The sequence below is a fragment of the Podarcis tiliguerta genome, assembly GCF_965153285.1.
Source record: "Podarcis tiliguerta genome assembly, chromosome: 6".
In the NCBI taxonomy this organism is placed as follows: domain Eukaryota; kingdom Metazoa; phylum Chordata; class Lepidosauria; order Squamata; family Lacertidae; genus Podarcis; species Podarcis tiliguerta.
In genome coordinates this window covers 51,587,707-51,608,819 of record NC_139539.1, presented here as the reverse complement: position 1 = coordinate 51,608,819, position 21,113 = coordinate 51,587,707, and the positions used below count along the sequence as shown (strand labels likewise).

Below are 21,113 nucleotides of genomic sequence, written 5' to 3'. Positions count from 1 at the left end.
TGCAGCAAGCCCACAAATGACCACCAGACACAAAAGCACCTCAGTTATTTAATCAAAATAGGCACAGACAAGTCCATGGTTATTATGGGCCTTCCCAGGCGCAGGCCGCAGCTTCCCGTCATATCAGTTTCTGCAATATGTCATTCAATTCTTGTTTGATTTCTCCTGGGTCAGTTTCTCCACTTCCTTCATGAACCGGAGGCACAGCTCATCTTGCCATGGTAAAGCTACACACTGGACGGCCACAGGGAGTCCCACAGCCCCTTGCACTGCCTGCAGGTACAGAACAAGGGAATAAGGTTTTTTTCCTACCAAATAATGGCTTCTGATGCCCACTACAAAGCAGTTGCTTCCAAAACCAACATGGTGACAAACCTTCGCAAAGACCTTGTCCCACATATCATTAAAGTGCCCTCTGAAACTCTTCAGCTCCTCCTCATCCTCCTCTGTCACCGACGTGACAGGCACAACCCCAGCAGGGAAGTCCAAGTAGTTATACAAGATGGTGTAACTGGCTCCCACTGCAGAGACAAAAGGACAGGTTAAAACTTTTAAGTATAGATAAGGGCACCTGGTCAAATCTCTTTGGCACTTCATCTAATACCCCTACAGCAGAAAGTGCTTTACGATTCACCACTACAAGTCCTACGTGACAGATTCTCCTCCTCCTTTTACTGGTGAGAAGACCGACTGGAGAAATCACGACTTCTCTCAAGCAATAAAACATGGGCCACTTCATACAGGGACTTCTCCATGCCAGTGGCCCTCAATAAGAGATGGCAACGTCTTTCTGGAGACTTCCCGTGGGATCAGATTGGCCCATACATAGTAAGGCCCTGACAAATGTTACAGGGGAAGCACCCACTGAACACATGAGGGGTTATAATCAATGCAGCACTAAGCAACCGTTCCATCAGCACAAGGGTTCCTCCTTGTGCAACATAATATTCTCATTCTTTCTCTTCCTCCTTCCCCCAGATCTGCCCTACGTGTTTCCCCAACCCTCCAGAGCATATTTCAGGAAGGTGCATGGAGCAAGAAGGGTGAGAAGTCCCATTTCACCAGTGGTCATCCTCGTGCTAATGCAACAAGTTTGTTGAACACCACCAAAGCTGAATTACACTAGCACTGCCACCATGCAACTGAGTCAGGTGTTTGACAAGAACATGGGCCACTACTGCAAACTCTCATCAACACAATTACTCCAGCACACAAGTACACTTGCTCTCACAAAAGGGGCATAGATTCGCAATTATTCTAAAGCCAGAGCTAGCATGGGAAAAACCCTCCCACCGATCCAAGCCCAGCTGCAGCCCTTGTGACAAGTTGCTGTGAACCCATGGGCTTTCAGATGCTGCTGGATTCCAACTCCCATCAGCCCCAGTCAGCATGGTCAGGTATAATGGGAGTTGTAGTCCTACATCTGGAGGGGCACAGCTACCCCACCCTGCCTTAAAGCATGCTGCTACACAATGTCTTATTAGCACAGCTGACTTGGCCTGGATCATCTTATTGTATTTATATTTGGAGATGGAGCAACATCAGATGCACTCATAGCAAAGGGCTTGGTAAGGCCACTTCCGCCATAAGAGGAGGTGGTGTTGCGGGTTCTCATAACCCCTCCCCGTGCGCAGAGGGTGGGTGGCCAGCGATTGGGGTTTCCCGGCTGTGTCAATGGCTGGGCCAGCCAATCCAGTCGGTCAGGGGATGTGGCCTGCCTGTTAAAGGCAGGGCGCAGCCGGGAGATCTCTCTCTTTTGGCTTCCAGTGCTGCATTCTGGCAACTATCCAATTGTTTTGACTGCTCCTCAGTCACTGATGTAAGGCCCAGCTGAGCCTTGGGCTACTGTAAAAGAAAGGCAAAGGACAACTGTTCTTGAGTCTGATGACTATCAAGTTTCAATCAAGGAGTGGTTAAAGAAAACTGCTTACAAGCAAAACTGGAGCAAAGAAACCATTTCCCAAGGCTGCATGACAAAAGCCCCTCTTCAGGCATCCTACATTAGGGTTCAGTCAACAGGTGAGGGAGGACAGCAGCAATGACCAGGTTAGCTATGCCCACCTCTGCCTGGTTGCTGTTCCAGTCACCTGCCATGCATTGGAAGCCAAACTTCAGAAGCAGTGAGTCTCCTGTACTCAGATAGGCTCTCTGAGGTTTTTTAGAAGCTTTGACAAGGAGGCTCTCCACTTTGGAAGTTCACTCTCCAAGCTTGTGGAGGGGGGCAGAGCTAATGGCCTCCCTTGAGTGTTTGCTTAACCACTAATGTAGAATGCTTGAAGACAACCAGAGAGATATTTGCTCTCCATTATGTTTTGTTTGCAATTCCCTACTCAGCAGTGACTTAGAGAAGAAGTACTAATACACTGAATGTATTTCCTATCAGGGGTTTTTATTATTATTGCATTGCTCTCTTGTACATTCAGTTAGAAGTACAGAAGTACCATCAACCTCCTCTTCAGGCTGAGAAGATCTTCTGCCAAGAACATGAATGCCACTACACATCACCCAAGCATATGTGCCTTTTAAGTAGGAATCTATTGCTGCTAAGCCACACTGACTCATAAAAGGCGGTTAGGTTGTGCAACAAGATATACTGTACATCCAGTCCCCAGAGTATTGTCTGGACAATAAAGAGGCTTCTGTAAACACAAAGGTTGACCATTCTTGGCTTAGAGCATCGGAATCCAGTGCAAGTTGCAGTATACATGAAAGTACCCCAACATATACCAGTGCCCTCTGGAGACTTCATTCCCATGCAATGTGGAATTACCTGACAATCTCCCAGGCAACCCAATCTTAAAAGCAGGACCCAGGACAGGACAAAGCACCACATCTAGATCTAGCCTCCTCCATTCACCAATGAATTCCTGGCAGTATTCCTAAGAGGGGAGAATAGTTTAAACAAAAAACAAAAAGCAGCAGCAGCAGGCATACTTCAGCATGAGTGGCTGCCCATGACTGGCAGCAAACAAGAAGCTAACCGGAAGAACTAAGCATGGCCCCACCCCCAAAATTCCTGTTAAGTGAATGGCAGGATCCAAGCATCAAATCAAGCATGAGCATAATGACATTCTCTCCAAGGCAGCAGAAATGGGGATGTTGGGGAGAGGAGAGTACCCTGGAGTCGCACAGAGTTCGAAGCAGGAATCAACTGCTTTGGGCTCGCTTGTGATAAAAAGCAGCAATCAAAAGCCTTACTTAAATAAAGCCCCTTTAAAAGTTGCATGTTTCTAAAATCCTCTGCAACTGTCACTTCTGCTGCAGGCACATGGAGAGATGACATTGCTTGGAAAGCAGCAGCAATTTCTGATAAGGAATCACCAGCAAGCCATTTAGTTAGTGCCCTTGCAGCTTTAGTCCTCTTCAAGGACACAGTTCAGAACTCTGGAGAGCAGCCAAGACCTGTCATATTGGGGTCAGCCTCCATAGGTCCTCTCCACCCAATTTCTTCTCTACCAGATGTGGCCACAGGAGCAAAATATGCAGTCCCTCTTCTCTGCACATGTTCACATTTGGATGTAAGAACATAGGACGGTGCCTTAGATTAAGTCAAGCATCTGGTCTCACCCAGCCATGACTCCCTGGGGCGTCAGATGGGTGTTTTCTCTCAGCCCTACCTGCAGAAGTCAGGGATTTAGAACTTTTAAAGCTCTGGGGCGGACCAAGATGATATAGAGCAATTCAGATGCCAAAGTGACCAAATGAAGTTCATTACTAATAATACACTGCAGTTGTAACTCTCCGTTATCTCTAAAGATGTTCTTTGCATGACAGACACTCCAGTAATGTCTTTTAACACTGATTTAAATGTACAGCATTATTAAAAATGGAAGGAAGATTTTGTATAAAGCTATGTCAGAACTAGACCTCACTTGGGTACATTACTGGGGGAAACAGCTGCAGAAGGCTATGTGAGTAAGCCTAGAAACTTGGCTGGATTTTCATATTACAATCTGAAATAAAACAGATATTGTAATATTTCTCATAGGTAGGAAGATTTTGGTCCAAGGCTGACAAAGGTTATAATAGCCTTTCCCATAAACTTCTTGGGACATTTATGGAGCTTGTAATACTCTTAACAACAACAACAAAAACCCTAAAAGGAAATTACCTCAATTTCTGTGTGAAGTTTCCAAAGCTCTTTCACAGACCTGAAAATTCAAAAAGAAGCTGCAGGTGAATGAGAAATTGGTGAATTCAGCCTTTATGTTCATCGTTTGTACCAAGATGGTGCCTTCCAGGTGTGGCAGACTACAGCTTCCATCAGCATGGCCAAAGGTGATGATGGGGTTGTAATCCACCACAGGAGCTAGTCACGGCCTATGCTACAGGCAAAACTACACAATACCCAAACAATATTTGGTTTGCTAAGGTAGCATATATGGGACTGAGGGGGCATTCGTGAGGAAGAAGGGATGAATGGTACAAAACCCCATCCATGCTCATGAATCCACCTGTGCCTCCATCAAACTAGGTCACACATCCACAGTCCAGTGAAACAGGGTTGATTCCCATTTTAAAGATTTGCTGAGGAGGAATTAAAAAGTAACCAGGGAGGGTTGAGCACCTTCCTAGGTCCCGCCTCAGTTCCCCCCTAAATGCACCAACCTATATTTGCACCACAAGGGCAGCAGGGAGCAGCCATTAGAAACTGCATTTCACCCCCTTAATATACTACTGTGCATTTTTAAATTTTAAAAATTAAATTTATTATGCTTTTTTTCAAAAGGCAGCTATTGTACATTTTAAATTTAGACTGCATTTTTCCAGAAAAGCTAAAGGAACTACTTTTCAGTAGGCATGTACAGAATTGAACTGCTAAGATCCTGCACCAGAAATCAGTGAGACCATATGAAAAGCCAACCCCAATCTGCTTTGATCTCTGCTGAAATTTGCAAGCACTGGAAACTAGCCATCACCTGGACTTTCACAGAAGTTACTTAGATCAGGTAGTGTGTGGGGAGGGGGGGAGAAATCAGTGAATGCTCCTCCCAGCCATTCCACCCTCAATGACATCTCCTGACTCTTTGCTCCCAGGTTGTGTGGCAGACCAGGTGACCTGCCTGCCACAGCAGGCAGGGAAAGTGGAGAACCAAGTTCAAGGAGGAAACAAGTGGGAATCGTTGCCGTTCTCGTCTTTCCACTGCAGTTGGGGGTTCAAATGGGACATGAACAACATCGATGCTAGCAATGCTAGCATATGAAAGCTGTGGGCCCACCACACCCCCATCCTGAAGCCTTACCTCTCATTCATGCTTGTCAGCATTTTGGAAATACGAAGACTCTAAGGAAACAAAGAAAGGACTGATAGGCTTTGAGCTGAAAATGCCCATTACATAAACACATTATGCTCAAACAGAAGTGTACCTTCCATTTAGGAGGTATAACATTCTTTTTTATTATTAAGTAAATAAATCATCTTTCACTAGTGGGTCCCAGGGTGGGTTACATGAATTAAAAATGTTAAAAACTGTTTTTTTAAAATAAAAAAAAACGCAGTCACAGGAATAGAGTGGATCCTGAAAGCACACAAAGTCAAAGGTAAAGAGGTGTGTCTTCAGCATTCCATTGCACTGAAATGCAGTGCTAATCAGAACTGTTGCCCATTCACCAGGACTAAAAAAATCCCTTCTCAAAAAGTACCAACAGCCATAGGCTGCCGTCTTCAGCAAATCAAGACAGGAGCTAGAGAAGGGGAACTTACTATTGGCTTGACAATGCAGGATAGGAGGCTTCGAAACCAATTTGGCAACTTTGCTAGAAGCACCAATTCCTTTGCTTTGGGATCCGCAGACTCCCCTTTGCTGAAAGGCAACCAAGACAATTAGGTTACACAACCCTGAGTGAATTTTATGTTATCCAAACCTTCAGCCATTTCAGCTCCACAGAACCATCAGCCATGGCTACTGATGTTCAGAACGGAACACTGATCGCTTAACAAAAAGATCCCTTCTTGTCTGACACGCAGAGGCATTCCCTGTAGGTTATATGTTGCATATAGAGTATGTGACCATTCCAAAATGTTTTCAGTGGTCCTTAATGTTTTTGTTTTACAGTGGTACCTCGGTTTTTGAATGTAATCTGTTCCAGAAGATCGTTCGGCTTCCAAAACATTCAAAAACCGAGCCACAAAGGGCCGTCTGCAATTTCCATTGAGAAAATTGAAAAACACGTAGCAGAAGCTGTTTGACTTCCAAGGTGCATTTGGAAACGGAAGCCATTACTTCTGGGTTTCCGGCATTCGAAAACTGAAATGTTCGGCTTCTGAGACGCTTGAAAACTGAGGTACCACTGTATTTCTGATCACACTCTTCTGCTGCCCTACTGTTTGCCATCCTGACTCTTGGGAGAGAAAGGACAGAATGGAAATTAAAATGCTGCACAATAACATTAAAAAAAATACTTTTATTTGCATCAGGTAAAAATCCTGATGGTTTGCTTTTTTTTTTTTTACTATGTTTTGCTATGTTTTATATATACTGTAAGCTGACCAGAGTGGCTGGGAAAACATAGCCAGATGGGCTGGGTATAAATATTTATTTTATTTTTATTTTATTTTATTATTATTATTATTATTATTATTATTATTATTATTATTATTCCCCTTGTTCACCATGCAGCAGAAAGAACTCTGAAACACAGCAGGATAAAGAGAACAGAAAGGAAAGAAGAAGCAGTGACCTCACCAAGAAAGGTATGGAGTACATGATGGTGAAAGCCTTTGCACCCAAAGTAAGGTAAGAAACCAATCATCTTCTTCTTCTTGGGGTTTAATGGTGTGGGTGCATATACACATGCCAGCATTTATACATACAGGAATACTTACAAGCCTTCTAAAAAAGTGGCACAGCCATCAGCAAACAAGCCCTTGGCAGAAATGCTACACATGAAATCATCTATGCGGCAGGGCTTAAAGGGGACCAGCTAGAAAAGGAAAGCGAGAGTGCAGGATGAGAATCTTTCTCTCCGTAATGCCATACAAAGGTAAACTTGCAAAAAAAATAAAATCACTCATTCATTCTTCATGGAAAGCATTTTGCAAGGACAGCAGCCAACCTTCCTGGCAGTGTTAAGTACAGCAAGTTCTAGAGAAGGAGGCAGATGTTGTTTCTTTCAAACAACCCTCAACTGAAGCTATTTCTTGCTACCCAGATTCTGGCATTCTAGAGAAATTGGAGAAGTTTCAAAATTTTCTCCCCAAATCATGTGGTGAAATGAAAAGAAGTAAAATATCCATCCCCACTTAAATGAAAGGTTTCTATACGCGGCTATGCTTGAGGTTAGAGCAGTGAGGAATACCGAGTCTAAAGCCAGACACAAATAATCATCATGCATTGTCCATGTTCAGGCCTAGGATCAGCAGATAGCTTATGAAAATGGGAGGCATTAAAGTTAGCATAGTGCAGCAAGTCACAACCCCACCTTATCATGACATACTGGTCATTCTGAGTTCTTATTCTTTAAGATGTAAAGCACCACAAAAAAAAGGAAAAAGGAAACACATTTAATGACTTTTTTCTTCTTCATTAAAATATGACTGACTTTCTACTTCTTAGTCACCCCATCTTCTCTTGCCCAGGACATCAATGGAATTATATGTGGTGTTGGTGGGGAGGGGGGTGTTTGTAGGTGTGGAGACAGATACATACCGTGTGGCCAGCCTTTTCCAGAAGTTGCTTGGTTTCTAGTACAGCCCGTCTCATGGAAGGGCTTGCCATAGTGAAGGAATCTGTGACATAGTAACCTATCCGGAGGGGCTGAGAACTGGAGTACACCTAGATAAAATGATCACGAGGTTAAGAGAACAGTTTGGAAATCAAAACATAACATAATCATTTTGGAGTCTTTAAAGACAGATGCACTAGATCAACGTCTTAAGTGTCAACATCTTATCCTCCAAAGAATCCTGGGAGCTGTAGTTCATCAGCCACTGAACTGCAATTCCCAGCACCCTTAAACTACAGTTCCCAGGATTCTTGGGGACGGGGTTGTGCTTCAAATCTATGGTCTGAATGCAGCCCCATTCTCTACTAGTCAATGATATTTCTCAGAATAATCCCACATCCATGCCAAGAGAAAGCATCTTGCAAATCTGAATTCCCAGTGTACCTTAAGCAATGATTGCACTACATCTGCACAAGTCTACTTTTCCCAATAGGTGATGTTGTGCCATTTTCTACCCGTTTCTGTAGGGAGGAATGTATCTGAAGAACACTGTTATGCAGTTTCTCATGTAAGTAAGACCCTTCATTTTCCCTCACAAGCTTGTGGCAATAGGATGAGGACTAGGGAGGCTTCCGGTCTGATCCAGAAGGATTTACATGTTGTTCTTAACCTCTTTCACCCCACAATACCCTTGCCCTCAGCACAGACAGTCAGGAATACAGGTCCAATGTTCACAGACACCCCCTCCAGACTAGAGTAGACTAATAAACTGCACAATCTGGGATGGCAGCAGAACTTAAAATATGAGCCAGAGCTGCCTGCTAGATCTTACTTTAAAGTGCCAATGCTGTGTGAGGTACTACTATGGAACGCATCCTCCGAGTGTATGAAGAGAGCCTGTTGCATCTCATCACAGCACACTCCAGCACACCTGGGATTAGGGTGAAGGTTTCTAGGGCAGAGGATATAACATTCCCCATAGAAATGAGCACCAGAACCTCCATTTTGTGAAGCTCAAGGTTTGCACTGCAAGGAAAGCACTCTTATTCCTCTCAGACCTTAGTCACCCCAGTTCTTTCAAGGTACAAAGGGGGTCCATGCCAACTAGCCTCATCTCCTCCCCATGTCCAGCCTGGACATCTGCAGAGAGGCAGCCCTCATGCATATATAAGCTGCACCCATGAAGGATCACTCCCTGCAAATGTTTGTGCTGTACACACAGATCCCAGGTTTGGGGCTAGTCATAGAATCATAGCCAGATTGCACGGGTAAAGGATTTAGACAAACCCCTCCCCCCAGTGGTTCAGCAACTAAATAAATATGTGTCTGTCAGCAGTGAATAAAGGTAAAGGTAAAGGTACCCCTGCCTGTACGGGCCAGTCTTGACAGACTCTAGGGTTGTGCGCCCATCTCACTCAAGAGGCCAGGGGCCAGCGCTGTCCACAGACACTTCCGGGTCACGTGGCCAGCGTGACATCACTGCTCTGGCGAGCCAGAGCCGCACACGGAACGCCGTTTACCTTCCCGCTAGTAAGCGGTCCCTATTTATTTACTTGCACTTTGATGTGCTTTCGAACTGCTAGGTTGGCAGGCGCTGGGACCGAGCAACGGGAGCGCACCCCTCCGCGGGGATTCGAACCGCCGACCTTTCGATCAGCAAACCCTAGGCGCTGAGGCTTTTACCCACAGCGCCACCCGCGTCCCGTGAATACTGTATGTTAAACTCTTGAGCATCAGTACATAAGGTGTTGTTTTTTTAATCCCAACATATTGGAAGTGGCCCAAAAGGAAGGCCAGAGCAATGTTACTGCTTTCACCACTCATCATAGAAAGGAGGGTGCCTTTTCCTTCAGCCCTCTCACCTGCTCATTGAAAGGGAGGGGAGGCACTGTGGGATCCAGCCGGAACATTTCATTGCACAAGAGAGCTCTTAAGCAGAGAGCTAAGCTGTCAACGTCTTTCGCCATTGGCCCTATGCCAGCAGTCACTGGAATAACAAATACAAGAGAACAACAAGTCTTGACAATAGGATCGTCTTTTAAAACAGAGAAAACACTTCTGGGAGCAAGGCATCATGGGGATCAGAGCACTAACTGAAGCTCTTTCACCACAGAAAGCAAGTAAGAAGAAATCCAGTAAAAGCTAACTCATAACAAATTGCCCTGCTGCCTAACACCCCTTTAGAATCTCTTCACCATTCAATAAACAATGAAAACTGAAGCCTTTAAAAATAACCTGTGATATCTGAAAAGCAAATTAAATACTACTGTAAAGGGACTTATGGAAGAAGCTGGTCAGTTATTTATTACAGGAAGAGTGTGGGCTACATGCAGACCTCAGCTCAGAGACCTTTCTTGCTAGAATTTCCACATCTTCTGCCACCCAAAAATCACTTCAGTTTTAAAAAAGCTTCTGGTCCTCAGGACTTCAACTTCAACATGACAGCAAAATATCAACACACATCCCTAACAGCATGTTTTTAGAACTCATTTTGCAATTTTTAAAAGGATGACAAGGTAGAGTGTTGTTGTTTTTCAGAAAAAGTGTATAAAGTTGGGTTAACCCATTATTATGTAAGAATTCAAAGCTACCACATTTTTGCCGCTTTGACATCTCACTCTTTCCAAGCAAATGATAATCACCAACCTGATTTCTGCCCACGAATGCTTGGTGTAACTCCTTTTTTGCTGTGAAAAGATCACCAGAGAAGATGTTTCAGCACAGCTTTCAGGGTTGCTGGTTTCCAACACCTAAGTTTCCACAGTGTTCTAACAGGGAACCTGTTCCCAGACCCCAGCAGAGATGCTGCTTCTCACCCCTTTGAGAGTTCTCTCCACTGAAGAAGGGATAAATCTTAGTCAGCAATCTAGCGCATCCCATTAAAGGAAACTCCCAAAAGGCCTTTTGTCCAAGCAGGGAAAAGTTGAGAGACTGGCAGAGTAAATCCCATTAAGTTCAATGCAACTTACTCACAGATAAGAGAGCATAGGATTGCTGCCCATTTCAAAAGTGCACATCAGTAAAAGAAAGAAAGAAAGAAAGAAAGAAAGAAAGAAAGAAAGAAAGAAAGAAAGAAAGAATTAACTCCCCAACAAGTTTAGTGCCTGTGCAAGAACTTAAATTTGTAGCTTTCTGCTCCAAGGGTTAACAGCTTGCCTGATTCTTGGGAGTCTTCTGCCTTTATGTGTACAATGAGCCTAGATCCTGCGAAGAACAGCCCCCACCAGCCCCCAAGAAAGGCTTTAGATTATATATATATATAAAGCTTAAATGCTGTTTTTTAAGGCTGCAAACTTGCACTGTACCTAATTCGGCCACCTGTGGTTTTGAATCCACAAATTCCACAGAAAGCAGCCGGGATACGAATGCTGCCTCCTATATCTGTACCAAAGCCCAAGATGGATCCTCCGCTTTTAATAAGAGCACCTTCGCCTCCTGAAGAACCACCTGGACTTTTGGAATGATCCAGAGGATGGAGCGTCTGACCAAAGATCAGGTTGCTGCAGTCATAGCTAAAAACACAAGAGAAGGCAGTCAGATGATTAAGCCACAGCTAAGTCAAATATACCTTGCCGCCCCCTATCCCAGATAGGATCCGTGCTATGCCCAACCCCCTATATAAATATTTTTATTTACTTATTTCGTAACACTTATGCACCACTTGATTGGATAAAACCCTCAAAGCGGTTTACAAAAAAAAAAAAAAGGATAAACTCATCCATAAGATGAATCAGTAACAATCTAAGACTTTCAAAAAGTAAAATGGCAATAGACTAAAAACAGAATAAAACTTGCATCAACTTTCTAAACATCCAGGTAGGCTTGCCTAAACAAAAATGTTTTTCACAGGCACCAAAAAGTATACAGTGAAGGTGCCTGATTCATATCAATAGGCAGGGAGTTCCAAAGTGTAGGTGGCACCACACTAAAAAGTGAGGAAGACCAGGCCAGAGGGTACACACACCATCAGCTCCTGATAAAACCAGCAATGGCCTGAAAGGCTTGTCAGGGCAACTGATTCCCATCTTCCCTGGGGCTGCTGAAGACCTGTGTGCACTGAGGGAAGGCAGAACTGAGGGAGACCAGGCCACAGAGCACACATACCACTGACTCAGGTGGCTCAAGAGGACTCTGCCACTGTACTTTTGATATAATGTAGTAGTTTTAGTGTTTTAAAATAGTAACACACCTCAGGTGCCTTGGCAGAAAGGCAGAATTAAAATCCAGTGCATAAAATAAACAAATCCTGTCATTATGTTCCAGTCTCAGATATTACCCTGCCCTTTAACCACAAGAATTCATGAGGCACTTAACAAAATATGGAGTCAGAACAAACCCTTTTAAACACCAACAAAATGAAACAATCAGGAATTGTCTAATGAAGCATGATTCAAGTTACCAATCCTCTCATTACCACAGAGCTGCCATCACAACAAAAGGGTTGGGTGGACAGTGGGTTGAGAGAGAAGGTGGGGTCATATACCACTTGACAAGCAGGAAGCAACTATTCCACAGCTATTCAGAGGCTGATTTCAAGAGAAAACAAAGCTATAGAGAGCTCTGGAAAAGTCTTGTTGCCTAGCTAACAAAACCACTTGCCACACTCCACTGCAATCACAACAATGCCCAACAGTTTAAATGCTTAAAAGAACAAAACAACAACAACCCACATTTGTGATTGTTTCTAGAAGGCCCATTATAAACCATATGGGTGCAGTTTTGCAGCATTCAGTTCATAACTTCTGTCTGACAGCATTTGTTTCATCTTCTATTTATCCACAGAAAAGTGCTTTCACACATCACATAGTCATCCCAGGCTTCTGATGTCTGAAAACACCTATTGAGTTTAAAGAGTCAGAGTAATCTAGCCCAACCTCTTGCCAATGCACAATATCTGTAGACTGGAGTTATTGATATTAGAATTCTTAACACTCACAATACTGTGAGCATGCAAAGTAAGAAGTTTCCTCTGATATATGCACCACTCAGAGAGGCCAGCAAGCAAATGGGGAGAGTTTAAATTCCCTCTTTCACTTACTCTTCTTCCTAGAATAACAGGCTCAAGCAAATAAACTGAACGAAAACTACTCTCTGGCAAAAGGAACAGAAACAAGTGTAGTTTATTGTTTCTTAATGGAGGCTCATAAAAATAAAACTTCATTAAAGCATAGAATCAGAGTTGGGAAGTACAGTGGTGCCCCGCAAGACGAATGCCTCGCAAGACGGAAAACCCGCAAGACGAAAGGGTTTTCCGTTTGCAGAGGCGCTTCGCAAGACGAATTTCCCTATGGGCTTGCTTCGCAAGATGAAAATTGACGAAAATTTCTGAGGGTTTTTTTCACTCCAAAACCCCTTTTTCTGAAGCGCTAAGCTGCTAAAAGCATTTTAGCAGCAAAACCGCTAATCCCTTAAGCCTTAAAAAGCCGTTTTTAGCCCTTAAACTGTCAATAGCGCTAATAGCGCTAATCCGCTAATGGGCTTGCTTTGCAAGACGAAAAAACCGCAAGACGAAAAGACTCGTGGAACAGATTCTTTTCGTCTTGCGAGGCACCACTGTATCTCAAAGGTATCTAGCTGCCCCCACCTGCCCCCTGCTGATCAAGGAAATCCATTGTTACCTGGTTTTTTAAGCAGTCTAAGTGACCACCTAAGGAAGGCAAGCCCACCCCCTTTCTGAGGCCATCTGTTCCACGGATGAATAGCTCATACCATCAGGAAGTCCTTCCCAATGTTCAGCCAAAATCCTCTTTCATTTAATTTGAACCTGTTAGCTCTGGATCAACAGAGAAGAAAAATTTTGCTCTACCATTTACAGTATGTGACTTCAAACATTTGGCTGTCATGTTGCCCCTGAATTATCTCTTCTACAGGTGAACCATATTCAACTCCTTTCCTCATAGTATTTGTTATTTGTGTAAATGCCCACACAGAAATATAGCAAGGGGGGGGATTATATGATTTACCTCAATAAAGACTGAGGAACATTGGTTTTTACAAATGGAATTGCTCCTTGATGTTTCAACACCTGAATGACAACCGCATCTGTTGCTGCAGGCAGGTTGAGATGCTTCACCAGGCCCAGTGTGGAGTCATGGCCCTGGGTGTGGGGTGAGGAGGAGAACAGAGATAAGACATCTGGTTCTTACCCCAGATACTTCGGATATCAAACAGTAATGCTGCCTGCGGTATAAGTCACCAATGCTCTTTCACATATGAATTGGCTAGTAATATTCCTGATGATGGAGAGTTATATCCATGGAGAAATTTGAAGTGAGTATCAGTTGTATCCAACTTGGCTACGTTCATGTCAACATGTACACTAGAAGGCTAACAGGTCAGTCCCACTGCCACGGTTCAGTAGGGTTTCCCCTCCACACAGGATTCTAGCACAGCAATAGGAAACCCTACTGAACCATGGAATTATAAAGGAATTGATCCAGCAAAAGATAATGCCCCACAATGTGCAGGAGGGCATTCACAACCAAACACATATCTCCTACTACAATGCAACTTGAAAGAGGATCTTCTGCAAGTGATGGGGCTGGATCTTGGCACATATCAAAGCAATTAGAAGACTGATCATCACATCAAATTATGGAAGCTCCACTATGCAACTGCCATGTCACACTGAAAAACTGCCCCCGAATTAGGAACAGCACATCATTCTGAATGAATCAGACCTCAAGGAATGGGATCCAAGTAGGGTTGTCATACATCCGGAATTTCCTGGACATACCCAGAATACTGCAGTCAGAAGCAGTGTCCGGGCAGGAATCAGCAGAAATGTCCAGGAAAATCCAGGTGTATGGCGACCCATTATGTGTGCTGCTTTTCCTTAAAAATAACTTTAAAAGGTCAACAACTTTGGCCAAAAACAACAACTTTTGTGCCCTGTTTTTCACTTTCTGAAATATGGCAACCTTAGATCCAAGTGTCATTTCTGCAAAAAGTATAGACGTCATGCTACAATGCCAATCCCACCCTGCTCCTCAGATTCTGCTAAATAAGAGTTTGCCTCAGCAATTTTTCTAAGACATGGTTTCTCTACAAATTTACTGGTTTGACACATGAGCACAGGGCATTGTTGCCCATGGCCAAGATTGGTGGTACCTTGCAGTCAATGGAATCCTTGATGCTGATGGGAATGCCATAGAGCAAACCCTTCTTCCCCTGACTTTTCACGTGTAGAAGCTGAGACTCACAATCTTCCAGATAATCGGTCACACAGTTGACATTTCTAGTCACTTTCAAGGCCTGTGAAAAGCAGGAAAAGGCAATCAGTTCAACCCACCTTCTAAGGCTGTCTGTTCTACAGCTTAGTACCTCATATAATCAGGACATACTTCCCAATAGTTAAATCAAATTCCCCTTTTATGTACTTGGGAGTTTGTGTTCTACCCACTGAAGCAATAGAAATAAAGTTTCCCCAGCCCAGATGGGTGGGGTAGAAATATATTATTATTATTATTATTATTATTATTATTATTATTATTATTATTTCTCCACCATCTATGCAACTTATAAAGTTTAATAAACAAAATGAAATAATGTGTTTGTGTGAAGGGGAGGGGTTATTGCTTTGTTTTATTATGTATCTTATGCTCTCATTTTGTATTTTGATGTTGTGCACTGCCGTGCTATCTTCAGATGAAGGGCAGTACCCAAATTTAATTAATAAATAAAAATATTTGAAGACCGCTATCATATTGCCTCTTAACCATCTATTCTCCCAGCTAAACATAGCAAACTCTTTCAACTTTTCCTCACAGGACTGGATCAACAGGCCCTTCACTATCCTTGTCCTCCTCCTCTGGACTCTTTCCAATGAAAGTTACTTTTCAAACCTATCGGTTCAGGGTTGGAATGCAAGGGGAATCCGTGTTGGCACCCTGAGCTGCAGACTGAAGTTCAGGCAAAGGATTTACATCTGCTATGTAACATTTATTTGCTTGAGTTGACAAAACCACTTCTGTTCCCGCTGTAGTACTAAGTCCCCAGTGGCACACAAGGAACAAATTAAGTGCAAAACATTGTGAACAATATTGGCGCTATATGAACAACAACAGCATAGATGCCCAACACAAAAACCTTCAAGTATTCAACATTTACAAAGCACCTAAAATTTTCTAAGCACTGTACAAGTATTATAATATACATTATACAGTGAGTCTGCAGGCAGAGCCTCATAGCCAGGATACAAGAAGTGGGCAGGGAAAGAAACTAGGGCAAAAGAGGAAAATAAACAAATCCAGAAAATTGGAGCAGAGTGATTTTTCAGGCAGGGAGCAGGAACACAAGCTCCTAGCAGCTGTCAATAGACGGGGTCAGTTCCCTTTCACCCTGGATTCCCTTGAACAAAGGGCACAGTTTACCAGCCAAAACTTCACTCTGGCCATCACATTCCCTTCCCCACACTCATTTCCCTTTGCTTTTGGTGGAATATCAGCCACACCTCACCTGGTCCATGTAGGCATAGAGGACATTCTCAGGTGAGAGTGATCCATCCCTCAGTTTCCCACAGAGTTCAGGAAGAGCCAAAGACAAGATGGGTTCCGATTTGTGACCTGGATTCTGAAGGAGAAATAGTAATAATAATAAAAATTTTAAAAACTATCAAGTCCAGTGTTGTTGTTTTTGGGGGGTACACATACCCCTAAACATTTTGTGAATCTAAGTTTGGCCTCATTGAAGGGCAGTACTTCAATATGAGAAGGAAAATGAGAGTACCCCTAAACACTGATCAAGTCCATTATATATATATATATATAATATATAATATATAATATTATATAATATATATAATATATAATATATATATATTTGGCAATCATATTACATTGCTGACTCACACCAACTGCTTCTATAATCCCACAACATAAAAGCAAGTGTTTGTGTTTCAACAAAGCAAGAGGAGGGACCCTGCTAAAACTATTTTTGTTGCACAACCTAACGCAATCCTCTGGAAAGAGTACTTGACTCTATCTGAAGATACTGATCAAAAAACCTGCTTTCAGCAACTCTCAGACGCAATTACTCATTGGCTGGTAACATGGGAGCAGCCTCCTCTGCAAGACTGATTCAGGCTTGACTGCATCCATTGCTTGGCTAATAGAAGTGGTACAACTGACAGTGTTAAAGACCTTCCAACCAGTGGTGGAGCTACCTGCTCCGGCACCAGGAACAGCGTACATCCGGGGGCGTGGCTGGTGCGCGTCCCAGGGGCCGTGGCACATGTCCCAGGGGGCGTGGTGCACATCCCAAGGGGCGTGGCTCACTTCCTGTGGGGGCGTGGCATGCATCGTGGGGGTGCACATTGAGCAGCGTGCATCCCAGGGTGTGCACAGCAACCACAGGCGTCCCAGGGCGTGTGTAGTGAGCACCGAGCATCCCAGGGGACGGGGGCAGCTGTGATGGCACCGCCGCCCCCCTGATGGCACCCAGGGCGGCCCACTCCCCCCACCTTCGTCCACCAGGGCTTTCAACACTCCATCACATTAAGATTAACAGACAGTGAAGCACTTGATGACATGGTCTGATGAATTCCTCTCTCTCTCAAATCTTGATTGCATGGAGACTGGACTTGTTGTGGCCACATTGTTTCTTCACTGTTTCTTCCATTGCGCTCTGGGACAGGTAGGTGGCTTGCATTTCAGGGTCTTGGACTGTCCTAACCACGCTTAGCGAGGGAATCACACTCACTCCAAGGCCACTTGTTGAGTGGAACAGTGGGTGGGGTGGCCCACACTTCCTCCCCACTCTCCCCGCCCCACAGCTGAGCACTTATGGTTGAATTTGCAACCATATGTTTAACACACGTAAGATGTGATTGTGATGTACCTCTGAAAGTACACTGGGAACTTTCCAGTTCTTTGACCTAAGCTTTATTGAGCTTGAAATCTACAACATACTTTAAAAATCATCATCATCAGCGTTGTGTAATGGTTAGAGTAGGACCAGGGAGACTAAATTTCAAATCTCAATTCACTCAGGAAGCTCACTGAGCAAGTAACTTTCTCTCAACCTATTTTGAACTGTTAATTAAATAAATCCAAGCCTTTGATTGGATTGTGACACCTCAGTCACCAGCCCAGCCCAACTCACATAAGTTTAGCAAGCAAAACTTTCTTCACCATCATTCTACCACATTTCAGTGCTTGGCTGTTCTTAATACCACAAACCATGGTAAAGGACCCCTGGACTATAAAGTCCAGTCAAAGGTTACTATGGGGTGCGGCGCTCATCTCGCTTCAGCCGAGGGAGCCGGCGTTTGTCCACAGACAGCTTTCCAGGTCATGTGGCCAGCGTGACTATACCACTTCTGGTGCAATGGGACACCGTGACGAGTGCCAGAGCGCACGGAAACGTCGTTTACCTTCCTGCCACAGCGGGACCTATTTATCTACTTGCACTGGCGTGCTTTCGAACTGCTAGGTTGGCAGGAGCTGGGACAGAGCAACAGGAGCTCACCCCATTGTGCGGATTTGAACCGCCAGCCAAAGAGGCTCAGTGGTTTAGACCAGTGTTCCCCAACCCCCGGGCCGCGGATCAGTGCCAGTCCGTGGATCAATCGGCACCGGGCCGCCTGAGGAACTTCAAATCATTTCACTGTGGCGGGTGGCCGAGGCGCAGAGCATTGCGCCCTCCCAAGCCCGCCCATTGTGTGACAATAGCGAATGAAAGTTTGCTATTGTTACACTGATGCTCCTCCTGGCCAATCAGGGAGCGGTCCTCCCACTTCCTGATTAGCCAAAAGGCAAACCTCACGCCATTGTCTGAGAAGGAAGCGGGCCACGGAAAAATTATCAAACATTTACCGGTCCGCGGAGATTAAAAGGGTGGGGAGCACTGGTTTAGACCACAGCACCACCCACTCCCACCACAAAAATCCATGGCAGCAGAGGCAAATAGATTTCTGCAGGCATAAGCTTTTGTAGACAAAAGTTCACACTTAATATGCTTGTGTCTAGAAGTTGCCACAAAGTACATGGTAATGAGTCAAGATCAAACTAGTGGGACGTACTTCTGCCCACATATGCAACTGTTGCACAGAACAGACTCCATGCAGCTTCTCTCTCTGCCACATCACTGTGAAAAGGCACAGCTCCGTTTTAGGAACCCTTAAAGCATGCGCAAGCAGAATCAATATGGGGGCCGCCATCCCCTTCTGGGGGCCAAGTACCAGTGGTGCACAGATTCAGAAGTTAAAGTGAGCAGAGCAATGCGTGTAAAAATTGCTTCCATACAGCAGTCTAGTTTCAGCGCGCAACACGCAGACACACCCCTTCTCCATCTTCCACCCAGGCAAAGTAACTGAATATCAGAGTCCAAGGACACCTTGCAACGCGAGAAGGAGGGCACGCACCCACACCCACACTCAAGGAGATGCTGAAATAGGGCCAGTAGGGGGAGCGGCTGGGAAGAAGGAGGCTTGGTGTGTGCATTCACGCGCACACTGAGGACAGAGGCTTCTCACCACAGCCTTAAAGTTACAGGAGGAACCTTCAATGTTAGGGCTGCAGCTGCCCCGTGACCCTCCAGGGAGACAAAGCCAGCAGGTTCTTTCCGCTTCGGGGGTTTCCGACGACCCTTGCTCGGTGCCTCCAGCTGTCCCGTCCCCCCCCCCCCGCCCTCCAGGCAGGAATCAGGTGCGCTCAGCGACTGGCCGCTTCCAGCCCGACGCCACCTACCTGCTCTTTGAACTTTCGGGCAGCTTTTAGCATTCGCTCCAGCGCGCGCTCTCGCCTTTCTTTCGCCTCTTCCACCTTCCTCTGGACTTTCCTCCGCCGCCGCCATCTCAGCAGGAGCACCGTCGCCGCCGAGCAGCACAAGAGAGCCGAGACGAGGCTGACGCTCATCCTCGTCGGGATTCCGCGCGGCTACTGCTTCGTCCGCTACCCCCGCAGCCAGCTGACAGCTCCGGAAGGTGCGGCCTCCGCAAAGGGGCGGAAACTGGATTCAGGGCTTGGACTCCCACGCGGATTTCTCCAAACGCATTTCTCGGAAACGCATTCTGTTTTCATGCCTTCCTCCTACCCGCACCGTTAAAATCCGGGTTTCCCGGATATACAGTGCTGCTGCCCGAGAACCCCCACCTGCGATTTAGAAAGGGACAAGTTTCTGGTCCGTAACGCAGCGGAGGATAGGAAGCTCTGGTGGCTGAGCGAGGGTCGCTACATGCCAAAGAGGACGGGGCTCCTGCGCCTTTAATAGTTGGGAAGAAGGAGGGATGTCCGCCGCAGTAACTCGTGACAAGCCCCAGCAGCTGATTTTCTTCCTTCTGCATTAAAGGTGCAGCAACCCCGGACTCCTCTTCTCCCCTGGTCATGAGAATGAGCGTAGTCTTTTGCTCATCAAACTTTCCCCAGCTATGTAGATATCCTATGCATCCTAGAGGTAAGGTCTATGACAGGGGTCAGCAAACTTTTTCAGCAGGGGGCCGGTCCACTGTCCCTCACATCTTGTGGGAGGGCAGGACTATATTTTTTTTTTTGGGGGGGGGGGGAATGAATGAATTCCTGTGCCCCACAAATAATCCAGAGATGCATTTTAAATAAAAGGACACATTCTACTCATGTAAAAACAGCAGGCCCTGCAAATAACCCAGAGATGCATTTTAAATAAAAGGACACATTGTACTCATGTAAAAACACGCTGATTCCAGGACCCTCTGTGGGCCGGATTGAGAAGGCCATTGGGCTGGATCCAGCCCCCAGGCCTTAGTTTGCCTACCCTTGGTCTGCGATGTACAGTGGGGAAGTGAACTTCACAGGTGTGTATAGCAGTGGTTCCTGATCAGCTAAGTGCTGTGGAGGCCGTTTTTCAAAAGCCAAGCCATGGACTTTGAAAAAATATATATTTCTATGGTAGCTTTTGTTATGTGAATGGTGCAACGGACCCCTAGGATCTGTAGACCACCAATTGGAAACCACTGGCTTGTGTGTATAATCCACATAATGCAGCTCCTCTACGCTTCCAAATGTAGCATGCTGAATTTTGCCAAAAAGATATGCACCAAGAATACATGAAAGCTGAAAGCATGCTAATTAACCACTTTACACGTTTTCCTGGCATCTGATTGCTACTTTCTGGTTTTCAACATGTCTTGGATTTCATCATAAACACTTTCAAAGTAATATGCTTGTAAAAGCACAATGTGTACTAGAACTAACATTTTAATATACCATTGTTTTATCTTTGTAACCAAGCCTTTTTAATAAATGTCCACCAAAAGGTTATACAGTGGTACCTTGGGTTACAGACGCTTCAGGTTACAAACTCCGCTAACCCAGAAATAGTACCTTGGGTTAAGAACTTTGCTTCAGGATGAGAACAGAAATTGTGCTCCGGCAGCGCAAGGCCCCATTAGCTAAAGTGGTACCTCCTCAGGTTAAGAACAGTTTCAAGTTAAGAACGAACCTCCAGAATGAATTAAGTTCTTAACCCAAGGT

At 44.9% G+C, this 21,113-nt stretch overlaps 1 protein-coding gene across 1 annotated transcript; it reads right to left on the bottom strand.

The window, feature by feature from the left end:
• Positions 1–35: 35 nt before the first annotated feature.
• Positions 36–19,646, bottom strand: FAAH (fatty acid amide hydrolase). The gene is made up of 15 exons (XM_083447866.1): positions 19,353–19,646; positions 16,123–16,236; positions 14,776–14,919; positions 13,629–13,762; positions 10,971–11,177; positions 10,312–10,352; positions 9,528–9,652; positions 7,650–7,775; positions 6,827–6,924; positions 5,705–5,804; positions 5,244–5,284; positions 4,112–4,151; positions 2,771–2,879; positions 376–521; positions 36–273 (listed from the first exon to the last, which is right to left on the bottom strand). Exons 1-15 carry the CDS (start codon positions 19,518–19,520, stop codon positions 145–147), a joined length of 1,722 nt encoding a protein of 573 aa, XP_083303992.1. The 5' UTR covers positions 19,521–19,646; the 3' UTR covers positions 36–144.
• Positions 19,647–21,113: the final 1,467 nt, after the last annotated feature.

Bases quoted from the DNA above. Each gene is read 5' to 3' on its own strand.
- FAAH (XM_083447866.1), bottom strand. From the start codon at position 19,520: ATGAGCGTCAGCCTCGTCTCGGCTCTCTTGTGCTGCTCGGCGGCGACG. The intron at 16,237-19,352 runs GTAGGTGGCGTC...TTTCTCCTTCAG, and splicing joins CCCGAAAGTTCAAAGAGCAG to AATCCAGGTCACAAATCGGA. The intron at 522-2,770 runs GTAATTCCACAT...TTGTCTCTGCAG, and splicing joins GTTGCCTGGGAGATTGTCAG to TGGGAGCCAGTTACACCATC.